This window comes from Talpa europaea (assembly GCF_964194135.1).
Source record: "Talpa europaea genome assembly, chromosome: 8".
NCBI classification, from domain to species: domain Eukaryota; kingdom Metazoa; phylum Chordata; class Mammalia; order Eulipotyphla; family Talpidae; genus Talpa; species Talpa europaea.
Window position 1 is genome coordinate 85,104,491 of NC_140075.1, and position 27,168 is coordinate 85,131,658.

General features: G+C 47.4%; 1 protein-coding gene across 2 annotated transcripts in view; it reads left to right on the forward strand.

Moving 5' to 3' along the window:
* The window catches only part of SAMD4A (sterile alpha motif domain containing 4A), a gene marked incomplete at both ends in the record, with an annotated part of 201,511 nt that extends 177,325 nt beyond the window's left edge, over positions 1 to 24,186 (forward strand). For both annotated transcript variants that reach the window (XM_084241077.1, XM_084241078.1), the window contains 6 exons: positions 280 to 365; positions 5,785 to 5,903; positions 10,758 to 10,959; positions 12,243 to 12,369; positions 18,876 to 18,959; positions 24,158 to 24,186. In XM_084241077.1, the coding sequence (XP_084097203.1) occupies positions 280 to 365; positions 5,785 to 5,903; positions 10,758 to 10,959; positions 12,243 to 12,369; positions 18,876 to 18,959; positions 24,158 to 24,186 (647 nt within the window). The remainder of the gene's footprint in view (positions 1 to 279; positions 366 to 5,784; positions 5,904 to 10,757; positions 10,960 to 12,242; positions 12,370 to 18,875; positions 18,960 to 24,157) is intronic.
* Between the last annotated feature and the right edge of the window lie 2,982 nt (positions 24,187 to 27,168).

Consider the following 27,168-nt stretch of genomic DNA (forward strand, 5'->3'; position numbering starts at 1 on the left):
GTCTGTCTCAGGCGGGAATGCAGAAGGCTTAATATAGAATGGTATGACTGGAATTAACCAAAGGGGCTCCTTGAGGCACCGGCTCCTGTGGTGACCAAAACTTTGACTTCAGTGGAATGAAGAGCCTCCTGGCCTTTTTTATGAACCTTGCGTAAAGCCACAGGCACACATACCTCTCAAAATATTGGTCCTGAAAGGAAATCAGAGGCAGATCTCAGAGGCTGTAGAATATGTGTGTGCATTTTTCTAATTCATCTTTTTTTTTTTTTAAATTCACAGTGTGCACACAGCTTTTGGTCTCCAGACCTGATGAGGAAAATATAAGTTCCTATTTACAGCTCATAGACAAGTGTCTAATTCATGAGGTAAGTAGAGACAGGTTTCATAAAACTGTTTTTCTCATTGCTTAGAAATGGTTCTCAGAGTTTCTGTGATATGATCATTTTGGTCTCTAACAGCTTGTTTTTGAGGGGTGGATGGTCATTAATAATAACTCAGGCAGAACTGGGCTATAGTGACTTCAAACCTAAATACAATTGTGTATTACTCTGGTGTCTAAAGATTCGTCTACACTGAGCTCTGATGTGAGGGCAAATGCCTGGAGAAGCTTGAGACTCCGGAAGAATCTCTGAGTGACCGAGCATAGGGTGGTTGACCAGCCACCTGGCCCTGGGTGTTTTCAAGTCTTTTTAAAATCTTGTGTTGGAACATACTACCTTCTGACTCAGAGAAACTTGAGAGGGAGGAGAGGGTTTGCAAAAAGCAAAAGAAATAATGTGTGTTTGTGAGTGTGTTGTGTGTGGTTTGATGGCTGCTCTGCTGTGTTTTGATTTGTGATTTTTATAGGAATTGTATTTAGCCATATGTCCTTTTGAAGAAGGACGGAGGCAGCTGGAGCTGTGCCCACCAGACTCTCAGAGCTCTAAGCACACTCTTCATGGAGAGCCAGGCAGGTGGTGGGCACGGCTGCCCTGAGGAGCCTGCAGGGTTAGGAATTGTGCTTCAGATCCAGGATTCCATGCCCACCAAACTCTCCACCTCTCCCCCCAACAAGAGACGAGGTCTAGGCTTTAAAAACCTTAGGACTGGATAAATCGAGAGGACTGAGGTCTTTTTGTGGGATTCTGTTATGAGATTAAGATGTTAAAGGCCTCCAAGTTCCTCACCATTGCCATGTTGGTGGCCAGAACCCTGGGATCCAGAGGGTCCCCAGGAAGGGACCCCAGCACAGAGATCTGGTCTCTTACCTACCCTCCCAGCTGCCACACTGCCACGCCTGCTGTTCTGGGCCCTCCACCCTTCTGTGGCCTGACTCCATGCACCCTCAAGCACAAGTGTATAGTCCCCACGGGTTTCTGTGCAGCCACTCCTCCCCTCCAAACCCTGTGATTTCCTTTCCCAGCAGCACGAATTCTTGTGTGCCCCTCCCCACTCCATCCATACACCCTCCCCTAGTTCCAATTCTGATACTGCTTGCTTTGGACACCTCAAAGATTGCAGAGAGGGCAAGAACATATTGGTTCCATAGATATGTATTAAGTACCTAGGCCGTGCCTGGCTGTTTCCAGTGTGAGGGTAGTGGCTGAGACAAAAGGAAAACAGGTCATCACATGATAAAGCCTCAAATGAGGCCATCCTGGCATCCCACGGAGCCTAGAGGAGTGGTAGACATGTAGCCCAGAGCCCAAAACAGGGCATTTCTTCAAAGAAGGTCTCTCTGCCGGCTGAGAATGGAATGGCGAGCTCTGCTGTCTCAGTGGTGGAGGTTTGGGAAGAAAAGAAGGCGGAAGAGCAGTGCTCCTGGCAGAGTGCTGCATCTGAGGGCTCTGGCAGGGAGAGGAGTTTGGGCAGCTTCAGGGGACTGGCAGGGGCTCAGAAAGGAAACTTGTTTCGCCTCCCATGCCCACTATCACATCGAGCCTTTAATGTGTAGAAAGATTGACCTTCCACCTCACCTCAAGTTCACTGAGCCCATGAGACAAAAGGATCCCCCCAGCAGCCTCCCTTGAATGCTGAACAGCCTGTGCTCCTTGATTTCCTGCTACCGTGTATCCTTCTCTCTGGACACCCCAACTCTCCTTCTTGTTTCTGCACCTTTTTCCTCCCTGGCATCCCCAAGTGAGTCAGTCCAAAGGGGGTACTGTGTAGACTCCTCTTCTGCTGGCAAGAGGCCTTGATTGCTGGAAAGGGACCTCTCACATTGGGAGTCACAGCAGAAAGGAGCTTGTGTTTGCTTACCAGAATTTACACAGGATGGAGGGGTCTGCACTCTGCTTTGGAAGGGAAAATGTTCAAAACTTGTTATTATTATTTTAGTTCGAGAAAGAGGAAACACATTTGAATTAATTTTCCACAGCCTCAGGCTATTCTCTGTGGGCAGAACACACCCTCTCTGTGAGGCCCCGTTGAGGCACATAGTTTCCATCCTAGATGAAGGTTAGCCTGGGCTCACAGAGACAGGCCTCCCTTTCACAGCCCGAAAGTGCTAGTCTTTATCCAGCTGGAAAGGGAGGGTATTGACAAAGCCAAGACACCATCTTTCTTCCCCTCAGGAGCATAGCTACTGAGTCCCTGGAGTAGTGAAAGACAGGACAGTTCCGAATTTTATTTCTGAGACGAACCACTCCATCTCCTAAACCATAATCCCAGGCTTCTTGCCTCCTCAGCATCTTGAGGTTCTGGAAAGATGAACTCTCACCCCCTTTTTGAGCCTTTCAATGCAGACACACAAGCTATAGGACACATCTCAGCCATCTTCCACCAGACAGACTTATTAGTCTGGGCCTGACAGGAACAGACAACACGGAAGTGACTGGCTGGCTGTGTCTGGGCAATCTGGAGTGTGGAATCTTCCTTCTTCTCCAGTCCCTGCAGAAGCATCTGCCAACCCAACTCAGAGCTACCAGTGGTGGGGGCTGAGGTAGGTACCAGCCAGGGCAGAGTTTCCACAGAGGAGCGCTCCTTTGTAGGCACACACAAGAGCCTGCTTTCAGAAATCCCCCAGAGCCTGCCATGACCCAACTACGCTCCATGCCTCCCAGCGGCAACTTCCAAGACTAAGAAGACAAGCCCCGCAAACAGCACTGCCAAGGGGTGCCTGCTCTGAACCTCAACCAGGAAATAAATGAGCCTGATAGGCAGGTGTAGCAGCAGGAAGGCCACAGGGCAGGTTCTCTAATGACCCAAACAGAAGAAGTAAGAAGGAGTCCTAGAGCCCTCAGTGACTTTTGCAGACTTTTATTGAGATTTTCCAGGTACACGGCAGGCAGGGGTGCCGGGGGGCCAGGAGGCTGGCAGTCCTAGCCTCCAGGAATCTTCGCTCTTTCTGGGTTCTCCGGTGTTCACTCGTGGCCTTTAGCTTCTCTTTTGCTCTCGTTCTCTCTGCTTCCTCTGCTCACTTCCCCGTGACACCGCCATTATAAGTCCAGTCTTAGCCCAGGTGAATCCCATCTACCTATGCCCACACCCTTCTCCAGGTACCCACCATCAGGCATGCATTCAGGACCGCAAGGATCCATCATCTATCCTGATGGCGGGAGGGCAGAAAAGCCTGATTTTTTTTTTACCTTACCCTACAGCGGGGTTTGAGTGAAGGAGCTGACTTCTCTGAGGGTATATAAATATTTGCATCATCTTGGATGCCCTTCACCTCCACAGGAGATGTCATGGTGACCTGGTGCCCTTGAAGCACTTCACACATCTGTAAATGGAGCCATTTACTCCTTTGTCACTTGGAAAACTCAGGCTGTTGTCTTTCAGGCTGACTCCTGAGGAGCTTGATTTGTAGTTTTAGGGACCTAAAGTAATTTGTTGGGGCTGAAGGTGATTGTGAATGGCAAACTCAACAAACGTCCACATCTCACCACCACAAAGCTGGTCTGTGCAACCCCAAACCTGGGCTGCGTGGCTTCGAGCAGCACATGTAGAGCTGTTACTAAGATCATGCACGTTCTAAGTGTTCTGAATACTTTTCACCTGTTAACTCATTTAGTCCTTGTAGCTTCCCTTGGAGGGAGATGGTATTAGCCTCAGCTTTCAAAATAAATTGAGTGTCTGGTAGAGGTACTGGCATAACTGTATGCAGGGATTCAAGCCCTGCTCTTATCTATCCAGGGCTTTCCTCTCCCACCTTGGGCTGGACTCTTTTCGCTCCAAATCATCTTGATCAGCACGCCTATAGCTTGTGTCCTCACTCAACATTTGACTGGATGAGCTCATCAAAAGCAGGCTTTGTCCATCCCTTTAGTAGTTGAACAGAAATGCTGCCTTTGCAGTTTCCCAAGGTACTCACTGCAGGTAGCACTCAGCCATTGCAACCAACAAATGAAATTGCCAGAGGAAAACCAGGTCTTCACATATGAGCCATGAGACTATGCCGCCTCACAACTTACTGGGGGTCTGCACCTCTGTCTATAATAGGGCACTGAGCCCCTGAATCCCTGGGCAGCATCACCCTTCTTGGTTACTGAATGTCCTTAAGGGCATCTATCTGGTTAAGGTCATCCAGAAGGCAGGGATTTGCAGTTCAATTGAACTTTTTCACAATATGATTAATATCTTTTTGCTTTTGTTCACCTAGCTCTCCTGTGTTTAGGTCCTTAAAGATTAAATGTTGTCAGGAGAAAGTTAAGCTGTCATTTTTCTTTGTTTAAGAAGTGTGTCCTTTATGGGAAATAGCCAGTGTTATGCTCAGTAATTGTTTCTTGCTGCTTAAAAGATTCCATACCTATTGACAACTACTGGGGTACGTTATCTGGATCATTGTTACTGCTAATCAGTCAAATCTGTTAGATCATCCGCAACTGTGGACTGCAAGGTGTAGGCATTTGGAAAGGATTCCTGTATTGGGTGTATGGCCCTCACCATTTAGAACACCCTAAGTCCATGCTCTGCTTACAGCAGCTCCATGAGGACACATGCGACGAACCCGTCCCCCTGAAGCCCCAGACCTATTATATTGGGCTATAGGTATCTAAGAAGGAATCCAGGAATCTGCATTTTAACAGCCTCTGTGGGTGCTTCTAACATATACATTTCAGAGCCCCAGGAACTCAGCCCCTGCAAGGTCCCTTTCCAGGCTTTGCTGAGTTACAAAGTCCATACACACAATGACACATAATATAGATGAGAATGTTTTATGTTTTTATGTTAGCAAAACATCCCCTAACACCAATTTTACTAGAAAAAACTTGGGAAGGCATCAACTCTACCCATTTTCCTAAACAAAACAGTTTTGGGCAGGATTGGTGCACTGGGACTTTTGAAAGGCATGTACCCTGTAACGAGATTTCTCAGCAAAGCCCTGTGACACAGAGATGCAACTCCATTGTCTGAAGCCTTGGAGATCCTGCACAATGACCACACTCATCAAGCAGATTGATTTTTGGAGTGGCTTAGCATTTCCTTTGATTATGAAAATGCAGGGGGCCTGCAAAAGCCAGAGTATTCAACAATCAATTTTGCAATTCATTCTTGGTTAATAAATAGAGTCCAGAGTGGAGTCAGGAGGAAGGGAGGTGGGTATGGCTCTGCCAGAACGCAGGCAAAATGAGGGCTGTTTAAAAGCTTCATGCATATATCTTAGCAGGCATATCCCGTGTCAAATAACTCGAATTTTCAGTACAGGCAGCTCCCAAATGAGACTGATTGCTCTTTGGACTAGGTTGGAAACAGGTGAAGAAAAGGCAACTGTAGGGACTCCAGTGTTTCCCCCTATTAATTGCATGTTTCTCCCTCTAATGTCAGACTGCGTCACCCATTAAGAAGTCCCATTTGTTTTTGCAGGCATTTACAGAGACACAGAAAAAAAGATTGTTGTCATGGAAACAGCAGGTGCAGAAGCTCTTTCGGTCTTTCCCTCGGAAAACCCTCCTAGACATATCAGGATATCGACAGCAAAGAAAGTATGTTGGGATTTCATTTTTTGTAATTCACAGTGATTCCCTGGTGCCTTGCTTCCAGCCTGGGTTCCTGGGGCAGAACAAGAGGAGGGCATTGTTCTACCCATGGGGACGCCCTGCAGACAGTTCCAGATAGCATTCCTTAAACAGGTGGGCTTGGGGGAAAACTAGAGAGAAAGCATTCCCAGAGGAAGAGCTGAATAGGATCAGTTAGAACTCAGTTTACACTGTCAAAATGATGCTATTATTCAAGCTGGGCACCAAGGGGACAGTGGGTGTGATGTCATGAGTGCCAGCACAACACTTGGTTTATAGCAAAAGGGGGTCCAGAGAGGACAAAAATGGTTTTTTCTATCAGCACCTTGAGTGTTAGTGTAATTTTTTTTCCTCCCCTCTAGCTGCAGACAAGCTAATTATAGTTGGTGGCAGGGTGAAGAGCCCAGTGCTAGGTCTATTTTGGTCTGAGGTGCCATCTAAGCGTGGAGCAGCACCATTCTTGATTTCTCATAGTACTTCAGCTTCTTGGATGCAGTTAAAAATAAGCCTAGTTGTAGTTTAGAACCCCATTACCTTAATCTGGTTTTAAATTGAGGATCCAGTTGCATATGAAAGGTGAATTACAGTTACAATCTGGAGGAGGAATTAAGGAGAGGGGTGGAGGTAAGCCATGAACAATGACGGGTGTGTTGAGGGAGATGAGAGAATGATGCCAACTTCCTCAAAAATCAACATTCTATTTTATGTTTTTAAACATGAGCAGATAAGTACTAATTTTTCACTTGCACCTAAAAAGTTCTGATTCCTTTCTCATTGCATATATAGAAGCTCCGTGTTGTTAAACTATCTGGCATTTATTTGTATAAGTATGTCTTAAAACACCACTGTTTGATATTATTTAAGGGAGAGCAGGCCAATTGGAATTTGTGAAAAGCCTTCATTAAAAATTAATGTAAAAATTGAAGTGTTAAGATTCTCTAGCATATATAATGCTGTTATTTATTAAACATTTAGCACTTTCCATGTGCCAAGTAGTATCCAAGCACTTTGAGAATATTAATACGCTTAATCCTTGCAACAACCATATGAGATAGGAATGCTATAGTTAACGCCGATTCACAGAGGAGTTGGTAGGTCACGCCACCCAGGATTTGGGCCACACAGGCCGCTGCGGCTTCAGTATCAGAGCCTTTAAACCCCTGTAGATGCCAATAGCTCTTGTGGCTTCTGGCTGATGTGGGGAGAAGATGATTAGGCAGAGCAACATCCTTTATTGCCAGCTCCCTGGCCCCAAACTTTCTGGAGCTGCCCACCCAGGCAGGCTCCTGGATCATATCTGCAGCCAGAGGATACCTGAAGACCCAGCTTGTTCCTCAGTCTCCTCCCCTGAGGGCTGCCCTCTCCTACAGCGCTCTCTTTGTAAGGGCAGCAGCACTTCTCCAAGTTATGTATCTCCGGACATCTCTTGCAATATCAGTTTCTTCAGGAGGACAAATTGCAAGAGGAAGAAGGAATTCAGAGTGAAGATGAAGATAAGGCTTTTATCTTTGATACGCCTTCCAAAAGTGCCATCCCCTGCCGGTATGACTGTTTAGTCCTTGGGTTAGCATGCCACCAAGGGGTATCCCTGAGGTCCCCAAGCTTGCATGCCCTAACAGGCCATCCAGAAACACAAAGACAAAGCATACTCTTAGTGTGAAAGAACTTTAATAGGATTATTGTGCTTAGAGAAGTGAAGCGAGTATAATGGTTCCCAATAAAACACCCAAAGTTACCCATCCCCTCATGGGTAAATGCCCAGCCAATCAGGGTTGGCCTGAAGCAGGGCTTGCTGAGGCCCAAAAGCCTGCTGCAAGTCCAAGGTACCTTCTGATGGTGAATCATAGAAAAGGGGAAGAAGGGGCCGGGCAAGTCTGGGATGAAAGGAACAAAATCAAAGTACAGATCAAGGTGACAGTTGCCACTGTTAGCTCCCCACCAGTCTCTACCAAGTGTCTCTACATGTCACTCCTTCACGTGTCTCCTCCAAGTCCCCCAAATCCCTGATGCAAATCCAAAACCAAGAAGCAAGGACCCCTCTCCTTGTCTCTCTCATCTGAGTCCACCTGCCTTCTGTGTTATGTAAGTTCACCTGGCCACTCAGCTCCGCCCCCTAGTTCCCAGTAGCAAGCCCAAGGCAGCTGCCTGTAAATGGGGGTGGGGAACACGTTAGCTCTGCCTTTTATGGAGATGACTCTATTGCACTTGGTCTGCACCAGTTCCCTTAGCAGAGTGGAGAGGTAGGAAAGTAACCTTGACCTCTCTAGAATGTTAACTAACGCTTGAATTGGTTTACCCAAGGAGTGTCAGATTAAGAGGCCTGGTGGACCTCTTTTTATTGATTAGATAAAAATGATTCTAATCATTGATTGTGGATGTTCGATTAGAAGTTGCTAGAAAGTAATTTGTTCTCATAAGTATTACCTCTGGTATCTTTTTATGCTATTAATTTGCTTTGAAGATCCATTTCTCTAATAATACAAAGGTAACTGCAGCTCAGCCCCTGCTTGAATTATCACAAATCCCAAATTAATTGGTTCTTACTAATGTTATTTTATCAGTCTTTTCATGCATTTCAATGTAATGAAATCAGTTGGTTAGATTTAGGAAGGTGGAAAGAAAGACACAGATGGGCAGAACAACAAAATGAGAAATGAAAACTTATTTTAGTCACTTTGTTCCCATTAATTATTTCATTAAACCTAGTTATCTTAAGTAACCTAAGCATTCACTCTGGTTTCTAGCAATAGCAACCTTCAACATGTCTGGCTTTGCTACAATAACCACTGACCCACAGAACAGCAACACCATCATTAGAAAACAGTCAAATTCTCCCCTTAATCCAAAGGATCCCCCAAATATTCCTGGCACTGCCAGCTGAGTACAGCTCAGCCCTATGAGCCCTGAATTTAGGAGACCCTAGCATCCAATTCTCCAGTGACTGACTAAGTGTCTCGTAACAGAACTCTCTGCCCACATTACACAGCTTGAAAAATACAGCTTTGCCTTCCTGGAAGCACAAATCATTTTAGCATCACTCATTGACTGCAGTAGTTTGCATATGAAATAACTTTTAAAACATCCAACCCAAAAAGAAAATGATCAAAAAAGCTATCCACACTAAATAAGGAAAAGTCTTAGAAAAATACTGAATCATCTACCAGGTGGCCAAAATCTCAGTCCAAAAACCAAAGGACTAATTTCCATAGTTTTAAAAAAAACACCCACCACATGCTCCTTGTCTCCACCTATCACGTATCTGGGATTGTCCTTCCTCCAAAGGAGGGCCCTCGGACCCCATGGGATGAATTCTACCCTTTCTGGCCTTCCAACCAAAAGTGTTTAATCTTAGTGAAAAGAAGGAAGAGGGGCGAGAAAAGGGAAAGAGGATGAGATATCAATCAAGAGACCTCATATCCTCTTTCTCATCTACCACATGTGGCTGAGCCTCTGACTGGAACCTGGAACTCTTCCCTTGGCCACAAAAGCCTGGAATTGGAATGACACAAGCCCAGAAATTAATTGCATTCACCATGGACTTTTCTTCCCTGCCACACTTCCTCCTTAGGAAATTTAGGAATTCTGGGGAGAAGAGAAAGCTTTTCTGAGGTCTACTGTGGTGTAGTCTTACGTGCCCCTCTCCCACAACTCTCATTTTCTCTGGAAATGATTGTTTTGCATCGTGTCACACACACACACACACACACACACACACACCCGCCTCGACCCCCCTTCACCCCCCCAGCTGGTTAAACTACGTCAGCCTGTCTCCCGGAGTCTCCTCACAGGCTTAGCACCAGCCTCCCTTTGCAGCTGGGAAAGGAAGTCTGTTCCATCTTGTGGCTGTTGGGGGTAAAGCAATCTGACTACAACCAATGAATGACTAAAGCTGACTCCTCTTGGAAAGAATGTGCCGGTTCCTGAAACCCTGCTGCCTGCTGTGTGCCCTCCCAGAACCTGAGGCATGTCCGAGAGGACGAGTTCTTCTGCGCTGAGATCACCAGACCAATGGGAGCACCGTGTCTGAGTAGGGGCCAGGGCCCAGCAGCCTTCATGCAGGGACCCCTGGGAGGCACGTGGTCCCCTGGTCTTCAGCAGGGAAGGCCTGTGGCAAGGCAGCAGCGTGCTGGGTCCAGAGAGCCCACAGACCCTGTCTCCTCCTCTCAAGCCAGGGGTCAGAAGCCCAGATGTGGGGCAGTTCTACTTGGAGAGGGATCGAATTGCTTGTTCCTTCAGCCTACATGTATGGTGCCAAAAACTGGATTCAGGCCTGGAATGTGCAGAATTGACAAGGATAGCACTGGCCTTTCCTCCTGGGGTTCACATCCACATAGGGCTGAGAGGCCACTCTGTCCAAGTCTGTTGCACAGACAATAGAAACAGACAATACGGTGAGGAGGGAGCACAGATCCGGGGTCTGGGCCTTCCTGGCTGTGTCAGACACGGAGGACCAGTGCTCTGGGACCCAACATGGAAGAGTGTGCTGGCTCACCTTCTGCCCTCACACCCCAGCGCTGCCCCTTGCTGGCTGTGTGACTTTAGAGAAGTGGTTAAGCTCTCTGTTGTACTGCTGAAGTTGTAAAAGGGAATGGAGCTCCTACTTTATAGGATTGTTGTGAGGACTGAATTGATGTAAACATCCCAGCATGGTGCCTGTGATATTAGCCTTTAGGTGTTAGCTGTGCTCTTAATTACAGCTCTTTCCTGACATAGAACACACACCCCCATAGGCCTCATAACTGTGAAAATGCAAGTGGACCCGGGGTTGGGAAGAGTCCAGGGTGACTGAGGGGCTCTCATTTTCTCTCTTGGCTCTCACAGTCGCGGCTTTGGGCAGTCCAACTCACTCCCGACGGCCGGCTCTGTGGGCGGCGGCATGGGCAGACGGAACCCACGCCAGTACCAGATCCCCTCTCGGAATGTCCCTTCTGCCCGGCTTGGCCTCTTGGGCACCAGTGGATTCGTCAGCTCCACCCAGCGTAACACCACAGCCAACCCCACCATCATGAAACAGGGAAGACAGGTTTGTTCTGCCCCAGGGGTGAAGGTGACCAGCCAAGCCCAGGGCCCCCAGGCTTCTAGCCTCCACCCACCCCACCCCCCCATGACTCTAAGGTAAAGGAAGAGACCAGAGAGGGTTTAAACTGAGGGACAGTGGTCTACATGCCTCAAAGGTAACCGGCATCCTGGCACTATATCTCTGGCAGACAAAGCAAGGCCATGGCTCTACCTGGTCTCATAGGTTTAAGATGCCCCATGAGTTGCTTCTAACCCCTGGGGTCTTTAGAAAGAAAGGCAAGTCCTATTTCTTACTTGCCTTTATCTTTGACCTGCCCCAGCAGACCTCACCAGCTCCACATCTGGCTTCCTGAAGAACATGAGCAGCTAAGGATCTTCCTTAGTTTTCTTATCATGGCAGATAGCTCCTCTGTCATGGTCCAGCTGTGGAGGAGAATCCACAGGAAGGAGTCTGACAGTCTGCCGGAGGGAGTGTTGGGACATTCTCAGGCAAGGCCAAGCTGCTCAAAAGCTCTCTACTGTGCCATTCACAGCTGGCCTCCATCCCATAGCATCTAACCTCTCCAGCCCCGGCCCCCACCCCAGCCAATGGTTTGTATGGGACTCTCGGGCTGGTGCTGGAATTGGAGGGACTCAAGTGGATCCGGGGTTCTGGTCCTGAGACATCAAAGATGACAGATGGGCCTAAACACAGGAAAAAGCTCCAGACTAGACGGGCAGGATTCACTTCCAGGAGACTCAGCATGGGGTGTGAGAAAGCCCCCCTTTCTGTCCGTGGTTGGCACCTGGAAGTCACTGCTAAGACACCCGCATGGTAATAAGCACACAAGCTGAATTGTGTCAGCTCATTGCCAGCTGAGAGGCTCTTTTTTCTCCCCTTACTTTGTAGTAAATTGTCAGAATCTCAAAAAGAAAATCAAATGAGAACCCTGAAATAGTTTGTGCTCTTCGCAGCAAACGTTTATAGAACTTCCTCATTTCCTAGAAAAGTGACGGGAAAAGCAATAGCAACAACAGGGACAAAATGAGTTGTGGAGTAAGTGTGGGAGAAAGGTGTCCAGATTAAGTTGAGGGCTTGAGTGAGGCCCAGAGCTGAGGGGGATGGGAGGTGAAGAAAATGAATGGCATCTAAAGCCCTCTCCTTAAATACACAGATAAGTACCCAGGCCTATGAGCTCATTTCCAGAAGTTAGCATTTACCTCCTGAATTCTGGCTGGCTGGCGGCCCTTCTTCCCCCACCCAAGGGCCTGGAGACTGACAGCTTCCCATTCCCTGTTTCTCACTAGAACCTCTGGTTTGCCAACCCCGGGGGCAGCAACAGCATGCCAAGCCGCACCCACAGCTCAGTCCAGAGGACCCGCTCGCTGCCCGTGCACACTTCTCCACAGAATATGCTGATGTTCCAGCAGCCAGGTAGGGCCCAAGCCTGAGCTCTCACTCACTGCCTTCTCCCCTTGACACAGCGGGGAGCCAGGGTGCCAAAATAGATGCCCCAATGACCACGGGTTCCTTTAAGCTTCAAGAAGCCTTTCTGTCTTTAAGCAGTGCCTCGCCAGCATGACCAGCAGATGACTGGCTGGGAGCTGGCATGGGGAGCCCTGGAGTTGGTTGTGATCTGACAGGGATTTTTTTTTTTTAAAGATTTATTTATGTATTTATACAAGCACTGGGTACAGTCAGAAGCGCAGGAGGGCGAGAGAATTCACCAGAGCCAGAGGGGAGAGTAGAGCAGGCAGACCGACAAAGTACACTGCTGAGGGGAGCAGTGGGCGGCAGGAGAGGTCTGCGCGCCATGTGGGACCCTCCTCTGGTGGCCGGGGAGCAGCCGGGGATCGAACCGGCGCTGCAGAGGCTGCGGGCAGCTTTGCAACACAGTGCTAAACCGCTGCACCACCGGGGAGGCCTAGACAGGGATATTTTTGGTAATATTTCTAGATTGCTTAAACCAGAGATATTCCCTGAAGGGCTGGAGTCAGGGTGAGGGGAGGGGTTCCATGTGTGGAGTGTGTGTGTGTATGTATGTGGGGTCATGTGTGGGGAGATGTGTAACAAGACAAAGAGAAGACTCGATGGTGTTGACCCTGGGAGACCCACCCTGGTTTGGATTGCCGAGCACATGAGACTTATGGACAGGCATCTTCCCTTTACTCTGTAAAAAAGCAACTTGGTCACTTCAAGTCAATTTCCACTTCGCCGTGCCTCCTCAATCAATGGCCACAACTAAACACAGCCAATACTTTATCCCTTTCTCTATATGGACAGTGACTTCTTAGATTCCACAAGTAATGCCAAGCCACGCAGCAGTTAAACTCCTACTGAGATGACACTCCAGGCAGGCAAACCAGGCGTGTGATGTCCCTTTGGGCAGTTCCCTCCACCCCTCCCCCTGCACAGTGGATATGCCCTGTACCGTCTTGTAGAGCTTCAGAAGTGTCACTGTGTCCATGGGTGGGCAAGGAAGTTTCTTGAAATTGAAGTTGAGCTACAGGGAACAGAGGGTGGAAAGAGGAGGGTGGGGTTGCTGGCAGAGGAATAAAGGTGCAATGTACCAAGTGCTGCTGAGTCCCACTGCTGTGGCAGGCCACAGGGTCAGGCGGCAGTCGTGAAGTGCAGAGTAAAGAGTAAGAGAGCCATGGTCAGCCGTGGGTGTGGCTTTGAATCCAAGGCCAAGGATCTGGGACTCTGGCTATTATCAGTGGGGCATCTGTGGGAGATTTTGAGCAGGGGGTCAGGCAGGACTATGAAAGGAGAGATAATAGGGAGGCAACCTAGAGGTGGGAGACCACTGAAGAGGAAGAGGAGCAGGAGCAGGAGGAGGACAGCGACAGGACAGAGCTGGGTAAGGGGTGTCAGGGGAGGAAGGGACTTCCACATGATTCAGATGCTCATTTAAAGTTGCTTTGTAGTTTCTAGAACTCTCTTTCATGTATCACTGTTTTAAAGCTCCTCATCTCTGCTTCAATACTTGTAGGTATTTTTTTCCTGGGAAGAAATACTTAATAGAACTTGGGGATTGTGACGGTGTTTAGTCCCTTCCTCTGTCAGTGGTCCTGTGTGACCGTGGGAGGCCAGCTCAGAGGAAAAGGATAGGGAAGGATAGGCTGGCAGCCTCACAGGGCTGCCTTCTGGGGATCGCGTCCTTCCCTTGATAAAACCACGTGCATACTACCCTTAGCACCAGACGGCCCAGAGGTAAGATGGATAAGGCAGCAACTTACATGGCAGCATCTCATGGTGTGACATCGCTGTCACTGTACTTAGCAAACCTCTGCTAAGTTCCAGCTCATGATTGGAATTCTTCCTCTGTTAGCATGGTGCATACCCAAGGCAGAGAGCTCTTGGCTGTTATCATTCATTCCCTCCTTAGTGTCAGTGAGTTGCAGATTCCTTCCAGAGAACTGCCTTAGAAAGAGTTGGGGGAAAGGGAGAATGCCCTTGGGCTCTGGAGCTACTAGTGGAACAGAAGGGGCTGTTATGTGAGGCAGAGACCAGAAGAGGGACCCACTTTGAGCACTTGAGAAGCCTTTGCTCCCTGCTTTCTAATATGCCGAGACAAACAGCCCTGCTCAGCACTGGAAGATAGGGGTAAGGCGGGACCGATAAATGAATCAGTCCTATCACAGCCAGTAGCCTAGGTGGGCCCATGACCTCTGCCAGCCTCCAGCAGTCAAATGCTCAGAGATCAGCTTGGGGCAAGATGGTACAATGTTGTCATGTACCATATACTATTTGTCACTTTTTATGAAAGTGTGGGTCACAGAGGATTTCCACAGCACACACCTTCTGCACATCTAGGATGTTTAAGAAGCCACCAGAGAAAAGCTGCCTTCCCCATACAACTCCTATTTCTCTGCTGCCCACCTTGACTAGCTCAGCAGCGACCAGCCTGCCCTCCACCTGGGCCCACACTGATTTTGTTTGCCACCCTTTTACTCCTTAGTTTCCACCCTCCCTCTGTCCCCCTTTCTTTCTTAGTCCTCTTCTCATGGGCTCCTACTTTTCTGTCCCTTCCCAGTGAGACCTATCTTTCCAGATTTCTCTCCTCCAAGCAACTCACTTAACCAGACTAAAACCCTTCTATTTATTTAACAGAGCAGCCACAGCTGTCATTGGTAAATTGGAGTTCTAAAGTTTTTTCCTAGAATACCAGACCTATTTCTTATTCTAAAGTCCTAAGGAAATTGACACCTTCTTACCATCAAGCCTCAGTGCTTTGGAAAGAGCTGCAAGACATATACCTGAGTCATTAGGTGAGACTCAGCAAGGATGGCCAGTTTCTACCAGGAAAAGTCTCTGGGGCCCCCAGTTGCAGCACCACCTTATTGTAGATGGATAGCTCCTCCCTTCCAGAGTGTTCTTGACCTTGCTAGAGCACTGGGCTCTCTTTACTTGTAGGGCTTCTGCAAAGGCACATTTAAAAATTTCCAACCTGGACCCTGGGCATCTTGGAATGGGAGGGGTGTAAATACTGGAATGGAGAGGGGAAGAACTGCTTGAGCCCAGAGAGACCATCCAAGCTGTAGACACCTGCTTGCTTGCATTGGGCAACAGCAGAGAATTCAGTTTCCTTTTTGCCTAAATCAGGACTCAACAATGACTGCCTGGTGTACCACAGCAGGGGGCCCAGGATAAATGTGATGAGCCCACAGCAGGAATTGGCCTGGTCGTTTAAATGGACCTGGGGAGGGTTTAGTGAGAGCTCCGCCCATCAAGCCGCACGTGACCAGGGGCTTCTAGCCTGAGATGGAAGCTGTTATCCACCCAGCTGGTCTCCTGTCTTGTCTGTGTGGGGAGATGCCACAGATCTGTTTTTATCAAATACGCAATTAAAAAGTCACACTATTAGGAAACTCTGGAGTGTGAACATATGGGCTTCTCCCAAGACTTAGAATTTTTCTGAGCCACTCTGAGAGTGGTGGGGGTCCTGGCTCCCCAGCGTGTCAGAGGGGGCAGAGCTGGAGGATAAAATGCAAGCATGCCAACTTTCAACCCAAAAGAGCAGCCACTGGGATTCGGAGATTCTGGAGTGGAGAGCCCCATATTTCTCAGCCCCCTTGTTGGAACACACAGTCCCAGGCTTGGAAATGGCATTTTGCTGTGTGTTGGCAAGAAATCCTGCAGCTGAAACACTTCTCTCCAAATGTCGAGCATCTTTATTTATCCAAATCTCTCCACAGTGTTTGTTTAAAGGGGAGTGCTAGAGAGTAAACTAAATTTTACAATGAGCATATGGATGGCTATAATTGCTGAGGATTTTTTTTCATATTTGCTTACTTGCTATATATAAAATTGTGTTTCTATTTTATAGATTTCACACCCTGAAGGCTGCTAATTTTTGCATGCATATGATTTTCACATGAATGGATGGAAATACTAAAATATTCTTCCCTCTGGATTATCTTAATTGCCCTGACCCTACTCTGATAGCAACTAGTGGGTGGAGGTGGAGGGAGACCCTCCCACCCCCTATGGCCCCAGCTTCTCTGAAAGTTCCATCAGCCTCTGTCCACTCATGAATTGGCACAATTGCCCTTCAGACCCTTCGATGCTGAAACTTAGGTCAGAAAAAAACCCTATCTGCTTCTCAGTGCTTTTCATACTGATTTCATACGGATTTTGCCAACCTTCTCTTTGAGAATTTTAAATAACAGAAATGACATCTGCCTCTGAATTTGCTGGAAATGCAGAACACAGATTGCAAAGGAGATCTAAATGTATAGCTCATCAAGGAAAACAAATACTTTGGTTTAGGCGTTGGCTTCTACTTCCTAACCCACCAAACCACCAACCTCTAGTGCTCCCTGGTGCCCCCTGGTGGAGATTCGAAGGGGAAAGGAAATGGTCTGAAGTTGGTGCACAGGATCCTTTCTCTACTCTACATGAAGAGTGAAGGCCCAGAGAACACCTTCCCAGAGCCACACATGAAGCATGGCCATGCTGAGGCTTCCCAGGCACTTGCAACATACCCCACTGCTGACACCCCCTTTGCTTCTCCACAGTGGAGCTCACAATTCTTAGCTGTCAGAGTTTCCTTCTACTCCTCACTCCATCTTTTTCATTCCTCAGCAGACATGTATGAGGTGTGCATAGGTCGTGGCTGGGTATTAGGGAGATTTCAGTGAAACATTAATGCCTCATTGCTGTCTGCAAGGTGCTTCGAGGCTAGTCAAGGACGTTCTACAGGATGAGGGGTGGGGATATGTGACAATGAGGGCTCAGCAGCACAGAGGAGGCTTCCTCCCACTCAGAGGGGGACCAGAGCCTGGGGAGACAGGCAGGGAAAGTCCAGATGGTGGAAGGGGCTCAGGGGTAGAATGTGCACAACATTGTTTGGGCCGTGGGAACCCATCCCCCTGCTACCCACAAGAAGACACCTCAGCCCTTGTAAGTGTTTGGATGGAGGGTACTGACAGGCACCTGCGGTCGCTGCAACCTGCAGAAGACCACTGGCTCTAAAGTCACATCCATGTGGGTTTGTGTCCCAGCTCTAAGTTTGCCAGTTAACTTTGACAAGTTACTTAGTGTCTCTGAGCCTCACTTGGGAATTGGGCAGCTGGCACAGTCTTGGGCTCATAGAAGCGTGGTTTGTCTAACGAAGCAGAAACACACCAAGCCCTGTGCTAGGCACTGGGAGCAGGGCCAGATCCTGCTCTAGTGAGGAAAACGTACAACCAGGGGGATGGGGAGCAGCAAATAAATTTGGAATATGTCAGATGCTGGTTATATGACAACTATGAAGGAAAATAAAGGGATGGAGGTGTGGGGGAGATTCTATTTACATATAGTCAGCAGTGTTCTTTCTAAGGAGTTTGCAGAGCTTGATATAAAGGCAGGGAGAGAGTGAGCCCTGGACATGTCCAGGGACCAGCATCCTTGGCAGAGGAAACAGCAGTGCAAAGGCCATGGGGTAGAAAAGGGTCTAGAATGGAGTGAAGGAAGGCGACAGCTGTCTGAGGGCCGACAAGGGACCAGATGGTGTGGGGCCTTTCAGGTAAGGGCAAGGGCTTGGCTTTTGCTCTGATGGGAAGTCTCTGAAGGGTTCTGAGCAGAGTATGACAGACCTTAACAATGACCAGCTTCTTTAGTCACCAATTTCTCCCAGACATTCATTTCACAGCAAATTATTCTCTTTTTTTCCTACTTTATTGCAATTAGTCTTTTTCCCGGTCCTTTATTTAGGTTTTCTAGATTCCTGCTATGAGTGAGACCATCCGGTACTTTTTCTTTCTGGCTTATTTCACTGAGCATGATCCCTTCCAGCACCATCCATGTTGCTGCAAATTGCATGTGTTTATCTTTTTTGAATGCTGAGTAATATTCCATGGTGTATATGTACCACATCTTCTTGATCCAGTCATCTATTTTTGGGTATTTGGTTTGTTTCCATGGCTTAGCTATTGTAAATAGTGCTGCTACAAACATAGGGGTACAGGTGCCCTTTTGAGTTAATGTTTCTGTATCCTTTGGGTAAATACCAAGGAGTGGAGTTGCTGGATCATATGGAAGCTCTATGTTTAGTAGGTCCAGAAATCTCCACACAGCTCTCCATAATGGTTGGACCAGTTTGCACTCCCACCAACAGTGCAGGAGAGTTCCTTTTTCTCCACACCCTCGCCAACATTTGTTGTTGCTAGTTTTTTTAGTATGTGCCATTCTCACTGGTGTAAGATGGTATCTCATGGTAGTTTTGATTTGCATTTCCCTGATTACAAGTGACGTTGAACATTTTTTCATAGGCCTGTTGGCCATTTTCACAGCAAATTATTCTGAATGTCCCATAGACCTCGGAGGTGGGGTAACCCCTGAGTTCTCCCAGGAGAAGGGATACCTGAGCCTCACCCTGATAGAGTCAGGTAGCACCATGCATTCTTGCTCCTTGTAGAGGCCGTATCACCAACATAACCCTATGTCCCCTGCAGAATTCCAGCTTCCCGTGACTGAACCTGACATCAACAACAGGCTGGAGTCTTTGTGCCTCAGTATGACCGAGCACGCCCTGGGAGGTGAGTCCCTCCACCCTGCATGCCCTGCGTACCTGGGGAAAGTAGCAGCCCTTTGTGGGGGGTGGGAAGGACACGAGGCGGGGTTAGCCAGGGGCAAGGAGGAGTGCTCTCGAGGTGCAGTTGGGCCTTCATCGAGCTATGACACCCTGAATGGCCCACAGCGCCCTATCCTCCTCCTCTCTGGGAGGTGAGTCAAGGACCTGCAGCCCAAGTGTCCCTCTGCTCCCGCCCAGTGCACACTGGAGTCCCCCCACAGCAGCTGTCCCAGGCCGAAGCCGGAAGCCAGAGGAGTCAGGAACACAAGACGTGGCTTTTAGTGGAACATCCCTCCCCACCCCCTGCAGCACTGGATTCTCTCCTTCTCGGCACTAGATCCCCCAGTCTGGTCCAAGCATATCCCAACTTGCTCTAAAAATAGAATTTTTGAAACAGAAATCCCTGCTTGTTTTTATATCTCCCTGTTCCAAATGGCTTCCACGCCTTGTGGAGCCCCGAGCAGTCTGAGGTGTCCTTTGCAATGTGACAGGGACATGTCTAGTCGGCCGCGCCTGTGGAGTGTAGGCTTGCACCCTGTGAGGAGCTCCCCAAAGCTGCTGGGTCGTCCCGCCATCTGTTTGGTCTGAAGCCATGCATGGTTACAGCAGCCCTCCCAGTACCAGACATCTTGCACCGGCCTGGATTCGCCGCCAGCCCTGGGGATGTTTGGCAAGCAGGGGAGAGATGCCTGCCCCTTCCTGCCAACCTCCAGAGAGGCTGTGTGTCACAGAGATCCACAGAGACCTGCTGTGACCCTTCCGGAGAGCCCTCCCTCTCCAGTCAGTCGCGCTCAGACACCCAGGAGATGGGCCACAGGCCGAGAGCCAGAATCCATGCTCTCTGGCAGCAGCGGTGGGGAGGGAGGCTGCCATCAGCCATGGCTCCAGAGGGCTCAGTCCTTTTTGAACAGGGATTTTTAGATTTTTAGTCTCTGCAAACACAATCTTATCCTGAAACTGAATGAGACAAGCAAGTTGTCTGCATGGAGCAGAGTAGACTGTGAGCACCTGACCTTGTTCATGTGAGGCTCTCCACAGCCCAGAGGAAGCCTCAGTACCAGGAGGGTGTGGGCTGCAGGCCACCCAGGACTGCACCTAACACAGTGGGAGTGCACAACTCCTCCTGGAACCTTGCTGGGGTTCCAGGGAACCCCATTTGCAAACCCTGTTCTTTCCCTTGGCCATTCAGATCCTAGAAGCTTTGTAGCTTCAAGTGTCCATCCAGGTACCTCCATCGATGCATGCAATTGTATATACAGAATGTAGTACAGCTGTAGCATTGACTATCACTTGGCCTTAGATGAGTGAAGTGCTGACACCTGCTGCAGCACGGAGGAACCTTGCCAGTGCTACGCTAAGTGAAAGAAGCTGATCACAAAAGTATGATTCCATCAACATGAAATGCTCAGAACAGACAAATCTGTAGCCAGAAAGTAGATTAGTGGTTGCTAAGCCATTAGAGAGAGAGGTAGGTATGGAGTGACTGGAAATGGATACCAGATTTCTTTTGGGGGTGATAAAAAATATTCTAAAATTAGACAGTGATGATGGTTGTAAAACTCCTAACAATTTTTTTTTAAATCACTGAATTGTGTACTTAAAAGGGCGACATTTGTGTTAGGTGAATTATATCTGTGTTTTTTTTTTAAAGTGGTAGAAACAGGGCTTTCATGGGGTCAGAGTTAGGACAGCAGCTGGTGATCAAGTCCCTAGAACTGGCCCCTGCCAGGGTTCTGACACCAGAGGGAGCCCCCAAACCCCTGTTTTCAGGCCAGGCTCAGCCCAATAGCCACTGCCCCGACCAATAGCCACTGACTAGGTGGCGGAGGCTTGCTGCCTTTGAAGAGTCAGCAAGGAAAACTGACCTCCCCCAGGGCTTGCTACAGCTAAGATAATTGGCATATTGGAAGCTCTTATCAAACTGCTAAATACAAACATTATCATCATTAGTGGCCAGAATGCTGAATGCTTTTTATTAAAGGAAGGTTTTCAGTGCAAAGACTTCATTTTTTCGCTCATTCTTCTATTTTTACAGAAATTCTCTACAAACTGGTGATTGTTGCTAATATTTTCATCTTGTTAATCTCCTAAGCCTTTTCATTGCTCTGTTTTTTCTCAATAATCCTCTCTGGTGGGAAGCCACGTAAGCAGTTTCCCGGGCAGAGAACGCAAACGAAGTTCATGGTGGGATGGCCCAGTTGGACAGTGGGGTACAGGGACAGCACCTCTCTGCTGGTCAACCCCTTTCAGTTGCCAGAGAAGATGACCTTGCTGGGGACAGAGTGCCAAAGAATTAAGACATTTTACAGGAGGCCAAGTGCTGGGCAGAGGAAATCAGAGTGAAAATACTCTGCTTGTGTCTCAAGAAAGGAGGCCAAGGTATTCTGCTCCCTGCTCTGTCTCTGGTGAGTCCTCTCACCCTCCCGCGTATCTGGCCTGTACCCTGGTTCTTGTATAAAAATAAAATAAATAAATCTTAAAAAAAAAAAAAAAGAAAGGAGGCCAAGGGCCCAAGAGCCTAGGAAGCCACATTCTGGGAACTGGCATGTCGCCACTGGCCTTGGCCCCTTCCTTTTGTGCTGATCTCCTCACTGGCTGGCACTAAGTGAGTCTCTTTGACCTTCCCTTTCCATTTCCTTTCCCCTCCCCAGGCTCCTCTGATAGAACCTATGATGGGGGTTGGTTGCCCCTGGCATCTTGGTTTGTGAGCCTTTATTTAAGGTTTTCATCTGACTTGCTGGGCTTGCTCCTGCCTGGTGTCCCTGGGTATTCAGGAAGACTCGATGCCAAGTGTGGCCATTATCTTTCTCCTACAGAGGGTTATGGGGATAGAGATACCTACAAAAGTGGACTCCTCCCAGCAAAATGGACTCCATAGTGAATTATATCAGACAAATGGATGCACAGTTGACTCATATTTGTCATTCACCTGTTCCCCTTGCCATTCCTCCTCATCTTCCCTTTATACTCCTTGGGACTTATAGCCTACGTCTAGCACATATGAAGACTGTACAAATTAGAAAAAGGCTCTACTTTCTTAAGAGGCTGTTCTGCCATTTATTCAAAATTTGTGATAATAACTATGAAATCTATGATGATTTCATGTGAATGATGACCCCTGAAGTTGTGCAGCCCACAGCTTACACATTGACAACTCAGGACTTACCTAATGGTCTTTCCCCTGCCTATTCTGTTGCCCTTGGAGGATGCAGTGTGAGACTGAAATTCTGAGGGGTTGGGTTAGCTGAGATGTTCGTGTTTCCAGCCCTGAACTTCCACAACTATAAAGGGTTGGTATTAATGAAATGAAAAGGTGGGTGAGTCCAGGCAAGAGATTGCGCTGCTCTTCTAAACATACCCCACACACACCGTCATGTCCACACAAGTGTACACACATACATGGCTACTGTTCTCCCACAACCAGTTACTACTTCAGAGTCACAACAGGAGGCTCAGGTTGAAACCTGCAGAAAGCAAGGAGAGGCTATCGATTATAAGTTCACATCTGTGGGCCTCTTTGACTGATGATCTGATAACCAGAAATTAATTAGGGAACAATTTGCTTCTCTTTAAAATCTCTCCAAATATTGTATAGAGATTTACACACACACACACATACACACACACACACAATACAAGTACAACTGGGGAATTCTAAATAAGATGAGTAGATTGTATCAATGTCAGTAATTTGGCAGTAATATTAAACAGTTTTGCAAAATGTTCCCTAAGGAAACTAGGCAAAACCAGAAACCCAGGACTATGTCTTTGAGCTGCATGTGAACCTATAGTGATCTCAATAAAAATTTCCATTAAAAAAACATTGCTGGCAAGATGCCAGCTTGGCATCCCCCATGGGGAAGATCAGAGACCGCTGCAGAGCCCTCAGCAATCCTCCCTACCACTTAGGTCCTCCAGCTTCCCCTGAAAGACTCTGCTGCCCCGTACACCTAAGTTCTGCCTACTGAGTCTACATGCTCCATCTAGACCAGGTTTGTGACCCTGATGTTTACACTCATGTTTGGAAATCAAGGAAGCTAGGAAGGCATCCCACATCCCTGCCTGGCCTTCATTTAGTGTTGTCTGAAAAAAGAGTCATTCCTGCCTCTATGAGAATTAATCCATCCCTTCTCAGCTCTAGCATGGTCCATTGTAGGGGACCTCCTGCCACCAGCTTTGCCCAAGACACCATCCTTAAATCAGATCTATTTACTCTACTGCTTATAATTCCCCAGTTGGCACCCTCCAGCTCCTGTTCATAATATACAAGACCATATGTTTGATTCTGGGTGTAAGCCCCCTCTGCTCTCTGTCTCACTCATGGCCTCTGATCTCTGAATTGCATGTCCCCCAATTCTCTAACTCAGTTTCACTAACTCCATAATGTTGACAAGGCATTTCCTGAGTGCCCATGATTCTTGAGACAAAGAATGTGAATTACTCTGGGTCAGATGCACCCCCTGGTCTGCTCAGCTGTGGCCAGGGTCACAGTCACAGTCGTGTTGTCCCTAGTCTTTCAGTTAAGACTCAGGGTGAGATGGAAATGCTCCCAAGAAAGGGATGTGAGCAAGATGGTTCCACCAGCATGTCTGTTACAGTTCCTGTCTGGCTCTTTGGCCACATCTCCTGCCACTCCTCTGTTACAACATCATAAACCTCTGGCCTGCCCTTGGCCCCACCATTCACTGTGCATCATGCCTGTACATAAGCTGCACGCCTTCCCCTCTACCATCCTTTCCTTCCTCACCCTGCCTTCTCCTACCAGCAGCATCTAAAAAAGTCAATTTCTATCTCTGTGAAACTGTCCTTGACTTCCAAGGACGACTGAAACCTTCCATCCTCCATGTTCCTGCTTTGTACATATTGCATTAGAGCAACTATCACTAGTATATTGTGGGTTTACATGTCTGTGCGCTGACCAGGATGTGAGTACCCAGTGGGTGAGAAGTAGGTCTTCTATCCTGGTATCTAGGCTTAGTTTGATTTGTGGCAAAAATAGCTGTTTCTCAAATGTTGAGTCGGGTATGTGAATAAATGAATGAATAAATGAATTTCTCTCTTATCTGTCCTCAGAGACGGAGAGACCCATCATGCCCGAAGTTGACTTGGTGGGCATGAACGGGCTGTTTCTGCTCATGCACTGTGTACTTATGTCTCCCACAGACGGGGTTGACCGGACCTCCACAATTTAGAAGCTGAAGATGAGAGTGACCGCGCTGGCCGTGAAATCGACTGCTGCGGGTCCAGTGTCAGCCATCTTCAGGGTTGCACAGAATCCTCCAAGATACTTTGCAGCCTTTTTTCCCTGGTCCCTCTCCCATTTTGATTTTGTGAGAGCGTAGGTCGTCCTTGTAAACATATCAGTAGACCTGGGATTGGTTATTTTGTCATTTGTTTCTGTCATTGGGATGGCTTGGTGTGTGGGTTGGGAAAGGGTTTCTAGGGAAAGTGGGACTAGGGGCTGGGTGGGAGGTGAAGGGAATGTCAGTGGCTTTCTGAATGGAAGGGGCGGGGGTGGCAGGAGGGAAGAGCACCACCATGAAAAAGATAAGAGAGACACAGGAGGGAAGCAGAAGCCGCAGCCCTGGGAGCCCTTTCCAAAAGCCTGCCCTCACAGCCAGGCCCCAGGAAAGGCATGGATACGAGCGACCAAAGCAAGATGGCGCCTCGCCCTTCCAGTCTCCCTGATTGGATTCCCCTGAGGCCCCTGCCTGAAATCCAGCCAAGGGGAAGGCCATGAGTCATGGCGACTGGGGCAAGAAGGGAGAAATTCCCTCCAACAAAATTTCAGATAAACTTTGATTTGTGTATTGTTTACATAACAATTTTAAAGGGTACATAATGTGTAAAGGGTTTGGGTAGAATTTCTCTTCATACTATGGTTTTTGTAAAGGATTTATTGATATGGATTCATTTTTTCCCTCTATTTTTATAACGGCAGCAGAATTGTCTTTTTAAATGACTGTCAAGTTCTGCTTTTCAGAAGGTGGTCGTGGTCACGTAGGCCTGGGTGACAGCCTGTCACCCAGAAGTGGGAGGGACGCGTAGGCTGATGAAAGCTCGAGGCTGAGGCAGGAAGGCGCCTCAAGGATGACTTGACGTCCGGTGATGGATTTGCTCGCAGGTCCCTGATGGATTGTAAACAAATCCTGCAGTCCCTTTCTGTGCTGGATTTGCTTCTCACCCAAAGACCTCCCCTCCTCCCCACCCAGCCACGGGTTTTCAACCTATTGATCTCACCCTTACTCCTTGTTCAGGTGAGATGGGTACAGGTTCCACTGGAGGAGAAGAGGCCAGGACTGATGTTTCCCCCTTGGAAGAGGCCTTCACGCACAGATAATAAGCTCCAGATGCTGTTTACAGAAGGGTTGTTCGCAAGAATATGAGCCTGAGGCTGTGTCTCCTTTGCGAGCTCGCTCGCTGCTGAGGAAGAGGAGAGCTGGATCCAGCCACGCTGTTTAAACAGCCAGCAAGTAACAGAGCCTCAGGGAGACCTGGTGCCTAGAAGGCCTGGCTCCACTGTCCAGCTTTCTCATATGAAAGATGCGAGAGAGGTCCCCCTAGTGACGAAAGCCAAAGTTCTGTCCACATGGTATGAGCCAGGGAGTTGCTGTATTGTTGGCTGATTTAACCATCCACATAGAAGGGAGCTAAAACCACTCATTACATGGTGAGATTAACAAGCTGTGCTACCAAATAATAGCTCCATTTCTTAAGGGCAAGAAAGACTGTGTCTCAGAATTTGGTGCAGTGGAGGATATTAGAGGAAATCAAAGAGGAGTTGTGCTCTGCACTGGAAAATTGGGTTGTGTAAATGATGGTATGAATGCTCAGCCAGAGGCGAAAAGGAGGAGATGGTATAAGGCCTGTTTATTAAATGGATGGTCTGGTGCCATTTCTTTTAACAAAATCAAAGTCAAAATTGAAGAGATCAGACCGTGAAAATGACTGTACTTGCTTACAGTTATTTTTTTTTTAAAAAAAAGGTCTTAATAAAATCCATCAACTTTATTTTTAAAATTAAAAATGTGCACCTAACACAGCCTTGGATATTGTAGCCAGGCTTCTTAAGTCTCTGAAATCTAAATAGATTGGAACATCTTAACCATAGAGAACCTTTAGCAAGCAAGGAAGGCTTGAACCACAGTATCATGCATTGCATAAGAGAGACCTCTCTTTGGGTGACAACGGTCTGAAGATGCAAATCTTTGTGCAGAAGAGGAAGTATTTTTGTTGTTTAATTTTTTTTTAACCAAGTGCCATTAACATTCATCCTTCACACCCCTTTTCTACACAAGCTCAGTGATAGGGGGAATGTGTTAGGATCACACGTAAGGCAGGAAGACTAGGTCAAAAGTGTTGAAGGGCAAAGTTAAGACCAGAGGGTTTGTGAAGGTGTTTTGGGGATGCTACAGAAGGTTAAAAGAGGAGAAAAGCGATGGTTATTAGCAACTCGTGGAGAAAAGACAAAGCATTCAGATCTGCTGCAAAACAGATCCATAGAGACTCGGTTGTTCAGAAAACAGATTGTGAACACAATCACATTAGCATGAATCCTTTAAAAGGAAGACCTTAGAGTATTTGCAAATCTGAATTTCTATTTATTCCTTCACTGAATATAGAAACAGTGGTTATCTGATTATTAGAGATATTATTTTGGATATGTTACTTATTAACGCGCTATGGCTGGTAACCATGATAAAGTGTTATTAATAACAACATAACTCTTTTTTTAAAAAAAAAAAAGGAAAAGCTTATTTTTCATTGACTGTGTATAGATTTATCTACTTAGTTGTGTTTTGCTATCAGTGTTTTTTTTCAGTTGTGTGTTTGATAAATTCTAGGAGCCTGTCCCACCTTGTTTTGAGTCCTGTGTTGACTGCAGGTATACAGCTCAATTTAAAAATCCTAAAGCAAAAGAATTTTATTTATAAAAGAATCAAACAGTTGCATGCATAAGGCTGTGAAGTTGGATATTTAGTAATAAAGCGGCAGTGCCTTTTTTTGTATTTTCCCATTGACCCCTAAATGCAACTGTTTTATATAAATAGTAAACATAAAAATCTCAGAGTAAAATCTATTTCACTACATGTTTTTCTCCCCGTGTTCTGATTTAAGCAGTGTGTATTTGGCATCTCCACACTGTCCCAGGGACAGTGGTGTTCTACGATATT